The following is a 12,194-nucleotide window of genomic DNA, read 5'->3' as shown; positions in this document are numbered from 1 at the left end:
AAATGTTTTTGTGTTCCACAATCACTTGAAATGCTTCATATATGTTTCTTCTAGGAAGGATTCACTTGTCTTTTCCTAAGGATTAGTTCCAAAAATATTTTCACCAAAAACGTTTTCAGTTATTTAAGAAACATTTCCAAACGAGCTTTCAATTAGAAAAGAAGTCGGATTCAATTGTATGAAGAGGCTAAAAACGCTTTTAGATAACAAAGGAATATTAAAAATATATGCTCGTTTGAAAGTGCTTCTAAAACATTTTTGGCAAAAGGATTTTCAGATTTTTGGCAAAAGGATTTTCAGATTTTTGGCAAAAGGATTTTCAGTCATTTTAAAAGTACATTCAAACGATTATGTTATAATAACGCATTGAAATGCATGGTGGTCCTGGAATATTTAAAATTAGTTTTTATTCCTTGAGTGGATTATGGATATTTAACTAATTTGAGTAGAATAATGCCCACGAAACGACATGCCGTCTAATCACAACTGCGATCGCAAACCGACTTAGCACGACGCCGTTTCATGAAGCATTACACCTATAAAATGTAAGCACAAAATGGAAGCTTGGAGTTTGTGTGGAATCTCACTCACTGGGAAGTCTTGGAAAACAATCAAGGAATCCGATTAGGAGCGAAACACTGAACAATCCAATCGCCATGGAAGCCGAAGCTCAAGAATCCAATCCCCAAAACGATGCCATCGTCAACTCCTTCTGTGAGATCACCTCCGCCTCGAAGCAAGAAGCCCTCTTCTTCCTTGAATCCCACAACTGGGACCTCGACGCCGCCGTTTCCACGTTTTTGGACAACAACGCCGCCGTCCCCGACGCCGCCGAGGCCACCCACGCCGCCCCGCGCTCAATCCCCGCCTCCCACTCTCCCTCTCCCTCACCCTCGCTCTCCCCCAATTACTCTCCTTCGCAGTCCCCGCCGCGCTCTCGCTCGCCGTCGCCCGCGTCTCGTGCGCCCTACCAGCTCCGATCGAAGCGCGCCGCAGCTAGTGGATCCGACAGCAAGGGTGATGCCAACCCGCCATCTGCGAGTCGTCCGCGTGGCATACGCACGCTTTCCGATCTGAATCGGCCGGCAAAGAGCGGGTCCGATAGTGACTCCGATGAACCCCAGGAGTATTACACTGGTGGCGAGAAAAGGTACTTTATTTCTTAGTTCTTGTTGGTTCCCAGGAAAATGATCGATTTTTTTCCCTAATTTGGATAGTTTATTGCTTTTAACCCTATGTTTAGGAACCCAGAAAACAGTGGAAAGCTAATCAATAATGCTGAATGTTTACGTTGAGATATCAATGCATTTTATCTTCTTTCTTCGTTTTGTAACATTCATTCTTCCGTTGCGTTTGGTTGCTGAGAAAAACCAATAAGTGGGGTGGGTTGTATGAATAGTAGAATACCATTGCACGCCAAGTCTACCAAAAGAAAGAAAATTTCAATTCATGGTCAATGATATCGTAATGGGGTGCAAGTAGATTATTTTTAGACTGGAGAACGTTGTGGAGTAATATCGTGATGGGGTTCTGTTTGTAACTTTCTCACTTTTGTTTCTATATGAGCTATCTGTGGAATTCGATTTTTGTGCAGATATAAACCATCTTTGACCTATATAAATTTGCAATTGTTTTTATGTTTTAATCATGCAATTAGTTTTTAGTTTTAATTTGTCCTGTTGTTGCTGGTTCTAGTGGAATGCTTGTCCAAGACCCTACCAAAGGCAGCGATGTGGATTCAATATTCAGTCAAGCTAGGCAGCTGGCGGCCACACAGGGACCTCTAGATGTCCATCAGCCTTCTTCAAGCTCAAAAAGTTTCAGTGGAACAGCTAGACTGCTTTCAGGGGAGACCGTCCCAACTGCTGCTCCTCAGCCACCTGAAACTATTGTTCACACTATCACTTTTTGGAGGAATGGGTTTTCTGTAGATGATGGTCCTTTGCGGAGGCTGGATGATCCCGAAAATGCACCCTTCCTGGAAGTAAGTTCTAATGATGCTTGACCTATATAGGGTTTAGTGGATTCTTTTTACTGCATTGGTATCAAAACTGAAATGTTATATCAGGGGATCGGATCCTTGGCTTAGTCAAGCAATGCTACCGTTGTCTCAAAACATATAATTGCTCCTAACTGTTGTCTCAAAACATATAATGGCTCCTAAAATGTCACATAGTAAGCTACAACCAAAAGAAAAATGTATAAAACAACTGGTGATCTTGCTTTCTTTATGTATAAAACACCGTATTGACAATCATTAACTGTTTGGCTGAGCTAAGAATTTCAAGCACAGAAGAGTAGTTTGGCTTAAAGGTGATAAGGCCAGAATTTGCATATATATAAAACCGACCATAACTATTATGATGAACAAAACTTATTTACTTCCTCATGTATTGATCTCATTATTTTGATTAGTAGCTCTCCTTTCGCCTTTTTTTGCAAGTATAGATATTATTTTTTTTGCTTTTGTATTTTTCCTTTGATTTGATCTCTCTTCTGAGTGCTGATAGGAAATGTTATGTTTTTATGAATGCAGAGCATCAAGAAGTCCGAGTGCCCGAAAGAACTTGAACCAGGCAATAAGAGGACTGCGGTTCATGTTAATCTTACTAGGCGGGATGAAGAATATCCTGTTTGTGCTTCGTTCTCTCAGTATATGTTATTAATATGCATCTGGTGCAATCTTTCTGATCCCTTTGAGCTTATTATTTTTGCAGGAACCCATGAAGAGGCATGTTGCTTTTCAGGGTGTTGGAAGAACTTTAGGTGGCAGCACCTCTGCGGCAGCTACCACTGAGTCAACTGCAGCCACTCCTCCCCTTACAGGCGCTCCATTGCCTTCAATGGGCTTAGTTGTGGATCAGTCATTGCCGTCAACCTCTGTTCAGCTAAGGTTAGCAGATGGCACGCGTATGGTATCCCGCTTCAACTACCACCATACAATCAGAGACATCCATGCTTTTATTGATGCCTCAAGACCTGATGGGACAAGAAGTTACCGACTGCAGACGATGGGGTTCCCTCCCAAACAGCTGACAGATCTAGACCAGACCATAGAGCAAGCCGGTATAGCCAATTCTGTTATTATCCAAAAACTCTAGGAGGTTGCAAACACGTCTCATCAATGCGCAAGCTTGATTTCAAGTGCATCTGTCCTTCGCTCGGATCTATTTTTCTCTGATGAATTTCTGTTATACCGACGAAATTTGAAAATTATCTACGAAATCAACGACAACTTTTATGTTCTTTTGATGCAGTAGACTATCTGTTTTGCAAAGCATGCGAAGTTCGGTTTGATAGGTAAATTGTTGAAATTATCAGATCATTTGGTGGAGTATATGATTTTTCAATTCGAGTCCAAATGAGATGCTTTTCGTTTTAACGCTCTTTTTGTTATCACAATGCCCAACAAATTATTTACATTCGTACCCGAAGTCTTAGGTTTGGAGAGATTTTTTTCAAATACCGCTATTCAATCGGTACTTCACTTGTATTATCTTTTCATGTTTCTTCACTTATTTTATGACAATTGAATTATCCGTTTGAATACCGCCCTCCTTAAAAAGGGAATAAAACGTAGAATAGTTTTGTTATGTGAAGAGAGAGACAAAATGTTCAAGTAATAAGGTAAGGTAAAGTTTTAGCATTCTTTGTCTTATGAAGAGAGAGATAGACATAAAAAGGAAAACGTGTAGCAAATAACCTTATGTTTGGATGAAGAAATTTAAGATTACTAAGGAATTTTAAAATGACGGTAATTGAAATGACGGGATTTTATTTTCTAGAATTTATGAATTTGTTGTTTGGTTAATCTAAAAGAATATGGAATTGAATATGTAATTTATTATTTTTAAGCTCTCAATCATAGAAATTGGGAAATGACACCTATTTACATGGAATTTAAACTTGGGAATTGGAGGTCCCAAATTCCAAATTTTTTTTCCACGCGGAAATTCTAAATTTCTATGTTTATGAATCTTTCTATGTTTATGAATCCAAAGTAAGGAATTGGTGCGTGTCAATTTATAAATTCTGACTTTTATACAAATTCTAAGTTTATTTTCCTCATCCAAACATAGTGTAAGTTTATATTTCTTGACACTTGTTCAATGTAATATTATTGATTTATATAGATACATTTATACATATATGAGAGGGCCTAAAGTATGAGAGAGGATCCTCACCTTTGTGAGGATCTCGGAGATCCTCAAAGCACATCCATTTATTGTACATTGTGCGGTTGGAAATCATTGTAAATTTTTTTATTTAAAATTAAATATAAATAGTACTTAACGAAAATTGACCATCATAATGCACAATGATCGCATATGATTGGAAAATTCCTGAAATCCTCACAAAAATTAATCCTCTCTCCTAAGGTACCAATCTCCCAGTAACATTGGAAAGAATGAGTGTCTTTATAGGATTTAAAGCAGTGTGGGTGAAACAAAAGGCAAGCTTGACCTCATTTGCAAGATTGTCATCTCAATATTTCCCATATCGTAATTTTCAACATTGTCGTAATTTTATAACTATTTCATCTATAATCACTTAATTAGCATTTTCGACAGCACTAGCTATTTCAACTAATTTTGAATATATTTTTTCTCAACATGGAAGTGTGGATAAAATGAGAGAAACCATGCTTCGGCTGCTGCTGAAAAAAGAGTTGAAAATTCAATCATAAATGGACACGTATCTGAATAATTACAAATGAAATTATGATTGGATTACAAATGGACACTTATCTGAATAATTGAAATTGAAAACTTGCCCATTTATGATTGGATTTTAGCAGCACTTACGGCTCTTCTTTCAGCAGCAGTGAAGCATGCAAAGAGTGGGTGAGGTGAGTTTTTCACTATTAAATGTTCAACGTGTTGTAGTTCTCTCATTTTGGCTATATTTAGCTGGCAATGGTTCACAAATTTACCTTTAGAGAATTGAGATATATAATGTATTTGACGTTTTACACTCAATTCGAATTTTTTAATACTCTGTTGGTTGAGGGAATATGAGATTAGTAAAGAATTTTAAAATGACAAAAATTGAGATGACGAAATTTTATTTTTTAAAATTTGTGAATTTTTTTGTTTGATTAGCCTAAAAGAATAATGAAAATTGAATACATAATTTGTTATTTTTAAACTCTTACTCATAAAAATTTGAAAATGACACCTATTAACATAGAATTTAAACTTGAGAATTGGAGGTTCCAAATTCTAAGTTTTTTGTCTAAGCTGAAATTCTAAATTTCTAAGTTTATAAATCTAAACAAAATAATTGGTGCATGTTAATTTATAATTTTTTATTTTTATCATAATTCTAAATTTATTTCCTTCTTCCAAACATAAAGTGTAATGGAAATGACGATCACTAGACTAGATGTGAGATATAGGGCAATGGAGGAGGGAATCGGATCCCCTCCGGACCTAAATAAACTTAGCCTAAGGATCAAAGGATTCAGACTTTTGAAATTTGATCCAACGATTACAAATAAGGAGTCATCTAAAAGTTATAATAATTGTAATCGTTGAATCAAATTTCAACTGTCTGAATCTTTTAATATTTAGACTTAATTTATTTAGATCAGGAATCTGATTATTTAGAGGAGAGAGTGTTGGAAAAGGAAATCCAAAATCACCACAGAACATTTAAATGGATGGATGGATGGATAGACGGAAAGTGACTGACGACCATCGATTACCAAGATGGACTGTTAACATTTGATCACATCAATCATCAAACAGCAGATATAGGTTACAGTGGTAATTAAATAATTTGCACTGTGGAGTGAGGATCGAAGGGAAAGGCAACGTGCGGTACGGAAGCAGAAGCTTTAATGGAAAGTAGTACAATAAACAAATTGCTTTTTAAATATTTCATCGGGAAAGAAAAGGGTTCGGTCATGTAATTTTTTGACTGACGACCACTGTACACAAAGACTGTCCGAGTTTTAGCTTAAAAACCGGGAGCCAAGTCCTCTTCTGAAAAAGAAAGAAAAAGCTCGCTGTTCCACTTCCAGGCCACTGAAGTGCGAAGACAGAGAGAGAATATGTAAATTAGGGTTTCTAGAGAGAGAGGGGGAGAGAGATGGAAGGAGGAATCAGTCGTAATAGTGGCAATTTAGGGTTTCTGGATTCTTCTTTAGCCGCTGCCCTAATGAATTCAGAAACCAGAACTACTAGTAGCAGCAGTTATAGTAAGAAGTTTCTTTCCCTACCTTTGATCAACAATATTCCCAACTTACAAAGCCATCCGCATGAGCCTATTGATCAGGAGATGAGCGTGAAAGCTAAGATTATGGCTCATCCTCTCTACCCTCAACTCTTGTCTGCCTATGTCAATTGCTTAAAGGTATCTCTATCTTCTCTCTCACACCCCACATACCCAATTTACTACACACAATTTTTGTGGTTTCGTGACCGTAGCCGAATTGGTTAGAGCACTGTACTCACTCTTTCATTTAGAATGAATGAGTAGAATATTGAGGTGTTAAAAAAAATAAAAAAGAGAATTTGTGGTCTATGAAAGGAATATATCTAATCTACAGATACCTGTATTAACATTTGCATTGCCCCGTAGAACTTTTGAATATTGTTTTCAATGATTATTTGTCATAAGTTGGTAGCTAGCAAGGTTTCAGTTTTATGAGTTCTCTCTGCATGTCCTTGTTATCTGTGGTCCGTGTTGATTTTGAGAAATTGATTAATTACAAAACTAATGAGATATATTAAATTGTTATTAGGTTGGGGCACCTGCTGAAGTGTTGGCTAGGTTAGAGCAGGTCTGTAGTGCTAATAATTCTGAGGCAGCAAAGAGGAGTAGCATAAGAGGAGGAGATAATCATCCAGACGCTGCGCTGGACCAGTTCATGGAGGCGTATTGCGAGATGCTGACCAAGTACGAGGAAGAGCTCACAGAACCCTTCAAAGAAGCCATGCTTTTCCTCTCCAACATTGACACCCAGCTCAAAGCTCTTACTCTTCACTCTAATTCCTCTTCAGATTCTGGTATCTCTCTAATATTTTCTTGAATCTTCATTTGCAACCAACTGTTTCCAAGGTTCTAATAGACTTTAGACACTAGTTGGGCGGTGGATTGGGCCTAGCGCCTAGACGGCTAGGCGGATTTAATTAAATGTATTATATTTCGTGTAAACAAGTGTGTGTCTATACTTCAAATATATATAATTTTATCATAAACTACAAAATAAAATGACATATACATTATGAAGTATTAAAACATAATAAAAACATGAGGAACAGATATATAATGTGTTTTCATTTAAATATTCAATAAGTATCTCACAATTTATTAAAAAAATAAAATGCAAAATGAAAGTTTACTATTTTGTCTAAGTGAGATGCAACCGAGGCGGGTGCTTAGGTGGGTTTGGACGGGCTAGGCGGGTGCCTAGGCAGTCTCCTCAGCAAGTCTAGATGTCATTTCTTAATTTTCAAATGCTTAGGTCATCTCTAATCGAATGGTCCAGAAGGCCAGAGGGCTGAAAATAGCCCAAAAACCGTCTCCAACCAAGGGCTAGGCCAGATAGCTTGTGGGCCCCACGGAATCTGAAAGGGTTGGCCCAATCCAACTAGCCTGGGGCTGGTAAGAAATTCTAGCAATCCTGTTGGATATAACCGACATGAATGCTTAAACAAATTTTTGAATCCAACGGCTAGCTGACGCTAGTTACCGTTCGATTCTTTTTTTTTGCTTTTTTGGGCCTTTTTTTTTAATTCTTAAAAATTATAATTTTTTTTCTCCTATAAATACCTAAACCATTCATTAAATTTAAGTTCTATTTTTTTTGGTTTTTTGGGCCAGTTACCGTTGTAGTTTTAAAATATAAGTTATAGTTTTTAAATTTAAGTTGTTGTTGGATTTGAATTTAAGTTGTTGTAGTTTTTAAATTTAAATAATAAGTTATGTTTGGCCCTATGGCGTTTTGGTCCTCGGTTGGAGACGGTTTTGTGACAGGGCTAAAACGAGCCTTATGGCCCTTTGACCTTCTGTTGGAGACGGATGCAAATATGGCCATGTATTGATCATGCATGTTTAAGCCATTGGACCAAATTCAACAGACCATTATTACATAGGTGTAGGTACTGAGTAGTACTAACTGCAGAAGGTGAAGAACCGAAGATAGAGAAAAATTAACTGTCTTCATCAAAATAACTGTGTACTGCCCTTCACCATTTTCATGAAGTTTGACTAATTAATATTTCTGGCTAGGTTATACATATATTATATATTCTTCCCTCTTCTGATTTTGTGGCCTGCATGATCATCAGCTATTGTTAGTAGTAGTGATTTTGTTGGGCAAAGTGGGTCTCCAAAAGAGGCTGATGCCATCAAGGAATGTTCCATGGATCCTCAAGCTGAAGATAGAGAACTCAAAGTTCAACTTTTGCGCAAATACAGTGGATATATGGGCACTCTCAAGCAGGAATTTATGAAGAAGAAAAAGAATGGAAAGTTGCCAGAGGAAGCCCGGCATCAGTTGCTGGATTGGTGGTGCAGACATTATAAGTGGCCTTATCCATCGGTACAAATATCATACTCATCTACATCCTTGTTCGTTTAGATCCGTACGTTCCAACTTTATTTCAAATCTGTACCATTCATTGTGTGATTTTTGCCGTAATTCATTTTCATGCTCTAAAAAAATGAGCAAACATTAGCATGAATTTAGTTTCTTGTCGTGGTAGGCAATGTAAATTGCGCAAGGATGCAACAATTCACCATGCTATCGTAATTCATATTCACAATCTAACAACATAATCATACAGTATCACGAATATTTAGTTTGTTGTTGTGGTACTGGTAGCATGATATATGTAGCATGATATATTATAAAGGGGTACCTCGACTATTACAAATGCAGGAGGCTCAGAAGCTAGCATTGGCAGAATCTACAGGTCTGGATCTTAAACAGATAAATAACTGGTTCATCAATCAAAGGAAACGCCATTGGAAGCCTTCGGAGGACATGCAGTTTGTTTTGATGGATCCAACTCTTCATCACCATCATCATCCCCACATCTATATGGACAATGCAATCTGCAATCCCTTCTCCATGGATTGTTCATCTACTCGGCTGTAATCATCACATTTGCATTCTAATTATTAGTATCGATCATAGGGCTTCTGTATTATGTATTATGAATGCATTATGACTTTGTCACTTTGGTCCCGCTTATTCGTCACTTTTCTACCATTTTCTGTCTCTGGAATTCTTATTTAATTTATTGGCTGAAAAATAAAATAAAATAAAAGAGTACAAAAACTGATAAGAAAGTTCTGAAGTCACTTTGGTTCAAAAGTCGTCTTGTTCCATTTTTTTTTTTTTTGCAACACGCTTGGTATTTGATACCACCTTGTCGAATATTTTGTGAAAAAGTAGTTTTTAAGCCTTGTTTGGCAGCTCACACTATATTGATTATTTTAGTCGGATAGAATAATTTGTATTAAATTGACTAAATTAGTCGGACGTTTGATGCAGTACCGAATAAAGACCGACTATTTTATACTGTGTTGTTACTATTGAACTAAACATGGTAAATATCAATATTAAACTAAACAAGGTAAATACCAAAAATATATATGACAATATTTGGGAATTTCTTATATATTCATTAATCTCCAAAGTGGAGTATATATAAGAGTTACAATTGGTATTACATATGTACTTCACCAATGTGGGACAATAAACTACTATTTACACTATAACTAATATATAACTCGCAACATTCCCCCTCAAGTTGGTGCAAAGATGTCACACCTGCCTAACTTGTCAAGCGAGTTGGAAAACACATTATTAGACATAGCCTTAGTAAGAGCATCAACAAGTTGATCTACAGATCTCACAAACAGAAGCATAATAATTTCAGCATCCAATTTTTCCTTAATGAAATGTCGATCAATCTCCACATGTTTTGTTCGATCATGTTACACTGATTATCAGTAATCTCAATAGCAGTCTTGTTATCACAATGAAGCTTCATAACACCTTTGGCGTTAAACCCAAGATCTCTCAACAATTTTTTCAACCACAACAACTCACATACACCATGCGACATACCACGAAACTCAGCTTTTGCACTTGACCTAGCCACCACTTTTTGTTTCTTGCTTCTCCAAGTAACTAAATTACCACCCACAAACGTAAAGTATCCAGATGTAGATCGCCGATCAATGATAGAACCTGCCCAATCTGCATCTGTATACCCTTCGACATTCAAATGACCATTCTTGGAGAAAAACAGGCCTCTGCCAGGAGCCATCTTCAAGTACCTCAAAATACGGGTTACTGCATCCATATGAGCTTCACTAGGTGAGTGCATAAACTGACTTACCACACTAACTGCATAAGCAATGTCAGGGTAAGTGTGAGACAAATAAATTAATCTCCCCACAAGCCTTTGATACCGTTCCTTATGAGTAGGAACTTGGTCTGGAAATAAGCCCAGACGATGATTCTGCTTAATTGGAGTATCAACAGGTTTGCAATCTAACATACCTGTTTCAACTAACAAATCAAGAACATATTTCTGTTGAGACAGAAAAATACCATGCTTGGATCCTGCAACCTCGATTCCAAGAAAATACTTCAATTCACCCAATTCTTTCATCTCAAACTCAGTAGCTAAATACTTTTGAAGATGTTGTATCTCCTTCTGATCATCACCAGTCACTATCATGTCATCAACATAAATAATCAATGCAGTTAGCTTACCATTTTGTTGCTTTAGAAACAAAGTATGATCTGAATGACTTTGGATATACCCAAACTTCTTCATTGAACTTGTAAACCTCCCAAACCACGCTCTAGGAGATTGTTTCAAACCATACAAGGCCTTTCGTAACCTGCATATAACACATTTTTCAGGAGATGTTCCAATACAAGGTGGGAGATCTATATACACTTCCTCCTTAAGATCACCATGAAGGAAAACATTCTTAACATCAAACTGCAACATAGGCTAATCCTGGTTTGCTGCTAAGGACATAAGAACACGCACAGTATTAAGTTTGGCAACAGGAGCAAATGTCTCCTAATAGTCCACCCCATAGGTTTGAGTATAACCCTTAGCAACTAATCTAGCTTTATACCGGTCAATAGAACCATCTGCTTTGTGCTTAATAGTAAACGTCCATCTACATCTAACGATTTTTTTTCCATTTGGTAAAGGAACCACATCCCAGGTAGAATTCTTTTCCAAAGCTTCCATCTCAACTTGCATGGCATTAACCCACTTAGGGTCAGACAAAGCATCTTGCAATTTTGTTGGAATTGATACACTAGATAGCTAACATATGTAAGATGCATATGGTTTGGATAAACAATGAGTAGACACATAATTGTTGATAGGATATTTGGCTTTGGCATGCATACCAGGCTCATATTGTACTTTAAATTTTCCACGATTAGCTCGTGGAGACAACTGATAAGTAGAAGAATCGTCAGAATTTACCTCATGTATGCCACCATCTTGTACCAAACAGTTAGAAGAATCATCACTGGATGAAACATCATCAGGCAACTCGTTAGACATATCAGCAGCATGCAACCGATCATTAGAAGGTAATTCGTCAGACATATTAACAGGCCACTCGCTGGGCATATCTGATCTATCGTCAGTAGAAATAATTCCAGGAATAACAGGTGATCGATCACTATCTGTAATCGACTGATCAGTATCACGCAACATAATAGGTTCTGTTCCCAACTCTGCTTGTAACACATCATTCATACCATCTATTCGAATCTGCACTTCACTCCCCATTTCCCCCTGAAGTGAAGAGTCGGAAGATGACTTCACAAAATACGAAACTTCCTCATGGAATGTGACATCCATGGTAATATAAGTTTTTTGAGTCGGAGGATGATAACACTTATAGCCTTTCTGATTGTTAGCATACCCAATAAAGACACACCGGAGAGCACATGCATCAAGTTTACTCCGCTAATGAAAGTAGACATGTACATACGCAATACACCCAAACACTTTCAGATGAAGCTTTGATACAGAAACAAGAGAAACATGTTTTTGTAGCACATCAAACGGTGTTTGAAAATCAAGAACCCTACTTGGAACACGATTGATCAAATACACAACAGCCAAAACAGCATGACCCCACAAATGATTAGGAACACAATTATCCAACATCAAGGAGTGATCAACTTC

The 12,194-nt window shown here is 37.3% G+C and overlaps 3 protein-coding genes across 4 annotated transcripts; 2 read left to right on the top strand and 1 right to left on the bottom strand.

Moving 5' to 3' along the window:
- The first annotated feature begins 553 nt into the window (after positions 1-553).
- LOC126612316 (plant UBX domain-containing protein 4-like) lies at positions 554-3,382 on the top strand. The gene is made up of 4 exons (XM_050280705.1): positions 554-1,150; positions 1,696-1,984; positions 2,537-2,632; positions 2,718-3,382. Exons 1-4 carry the CDS (start codon positions 657-659, stop codon positions 3,099-3,101), a joined length of 1,263 nt encoding a protein of 420 aa, XP_050136662.1. The 5' UTR covers positions 554-656; the 3' UTR covers positions 3,102-3,382.
- Positions 3,383-5,880: 2,498 nt separating this feature from the next.
- On the top strand, positions 5,881-9,250 carry LOC126612318 (homeobox protein knotted-1-like LET6). 2 transcript variants are annotated; one of them, XM_050280709.1, is made up of 4 exons: positions 5,881-6,357; positions 6,749-7,013; positions 8,298-8,551; positions 8,891-9,250. In XM_050280709.1, the coding sequence occupies exons 1-4, from the start codon at positions 6,094-6,096 to the stop codon at positions 9,107-9,109; spliced, it is 1,002 nt and encodes a 333-aa protein (XP_050136666.1). In that variant the 5' UTR covers positions 5,881-6,093; the 3' UTR covers positions 9,110-9,250. The 2 variants fall into 2 exon arrangements, with proteins under 2 accessions (XP_050136666.1, XP_050136667.1); XM_050280710.1 differs by having other exon boundaries at positions 8,298-8,594; positions 8,891-9,039.
- A 1,514-nt stretch (positions 9,251-10,764) lies between these two features.
- On the bottom strand, positions 10,765-11,864 carry LOC126612330 (uncharacterized). Its single transcript, XM_050280725.1, has 2 exons — positions 11,481-11,864; positions 10,765-10,872 (listed from the first exon to the last, which is right to left on the bottom strand). Exons 1-2 carry the CDS (start codon positions 11,862-11,864, stop codon positions 10,834-10,836), a joined length of 423 nt encoding a protein of 140 aa, XP_050136682.1. The 3' UTR covers positions 10,765-10,833.
- Positions 11,865-12,194: the final 330 nt, after the last annotated feature.

Source organism: Malus sylvestris, chromosome 17 (genome assembly GCF_916048215.2).
Source record: "Malus sylvestris chromosome 17, drMalSylv7.2, whole genome shotgun sequence".
NCBI classification, from domain to species: domain Eukaryota; kingdom Viridiplantae; phylum Streptophyta; class Magnoliopsida; order Rosales; family Rosaceae; genus Malus; species Malus sylvestris.
The sequence above is the reverse complement of the archived record's forward strand: the minus strand, read 5'-3'. Positions and strand labels throughout refer to the sequence as shown.

What these genes read in the sequence shown, in the direction of transcription:
- LOC126612316 (XM_050280705.1), top strand. Translation starts at nt 657, where the DNA reads ATGGAAGCCGAAGCTCAAGAATCCAATCCCCAAAACGATGCCATCGTC. An exon ending in TACACTGGTGGCGAGAAAAG is followed by an intron (nt 1,151 to 1,695) that starts GTACTTTATTTC and finishes TGCTGGTTCTAG; the next exon opens with TGGAATGCTTGTCCAAGACC. An exon ending in AAAATGCACCCTTCCTGGAA is followed by an intron (nt 1,985 to 2,536) that starts GTAAGTTCTAAT and finishes TTATGAATGCAG; the next exon opens with AGCATCAAGAAGTCCGAGTG.
- LOC126612318 (XM_050280709.1), top strand. Translation starts at nt 6,094, where the DNA reads ATGGAAGGAGGAATCAGTCGTAATAGTGGCAATTTAGGGTTTCTGGAT. An exon ending in CCTATGTCAATTGCTTAAAG is followed by an intron (nt 6,358 to 6,748) that starts GTATCTCTATCT and finishes AATTGTTATTAG; the next exon opens with GTTGGGGCACCTGCTGAAGT. An exon ending in TAATTCCTCTTCAGATTCTG is followed by an intron (nt 7,014 to 8,297) that starts GTATCTCTCTAA and finishes CATGATCATCAG; the next exon opens with CTATTGTTAGTAGTAGTGAT.
- LOC126612330 (XM_050280725.1), bottom strand. Translation starts at nt 11,864, where the DNA reads ATGGATGTCACATTCCATGAGGAAGTTTCGTATTTTGTGAAGTCATCT. An exon ending in AAGATGGTGGCATACATGAG is followed by an intron (nt 10,873 to 11,480) that starts GTAAATTCTGAC and finishes TGTTATATGCAG; the next exon opens with GTTACGAAAGGCCTTGTATG.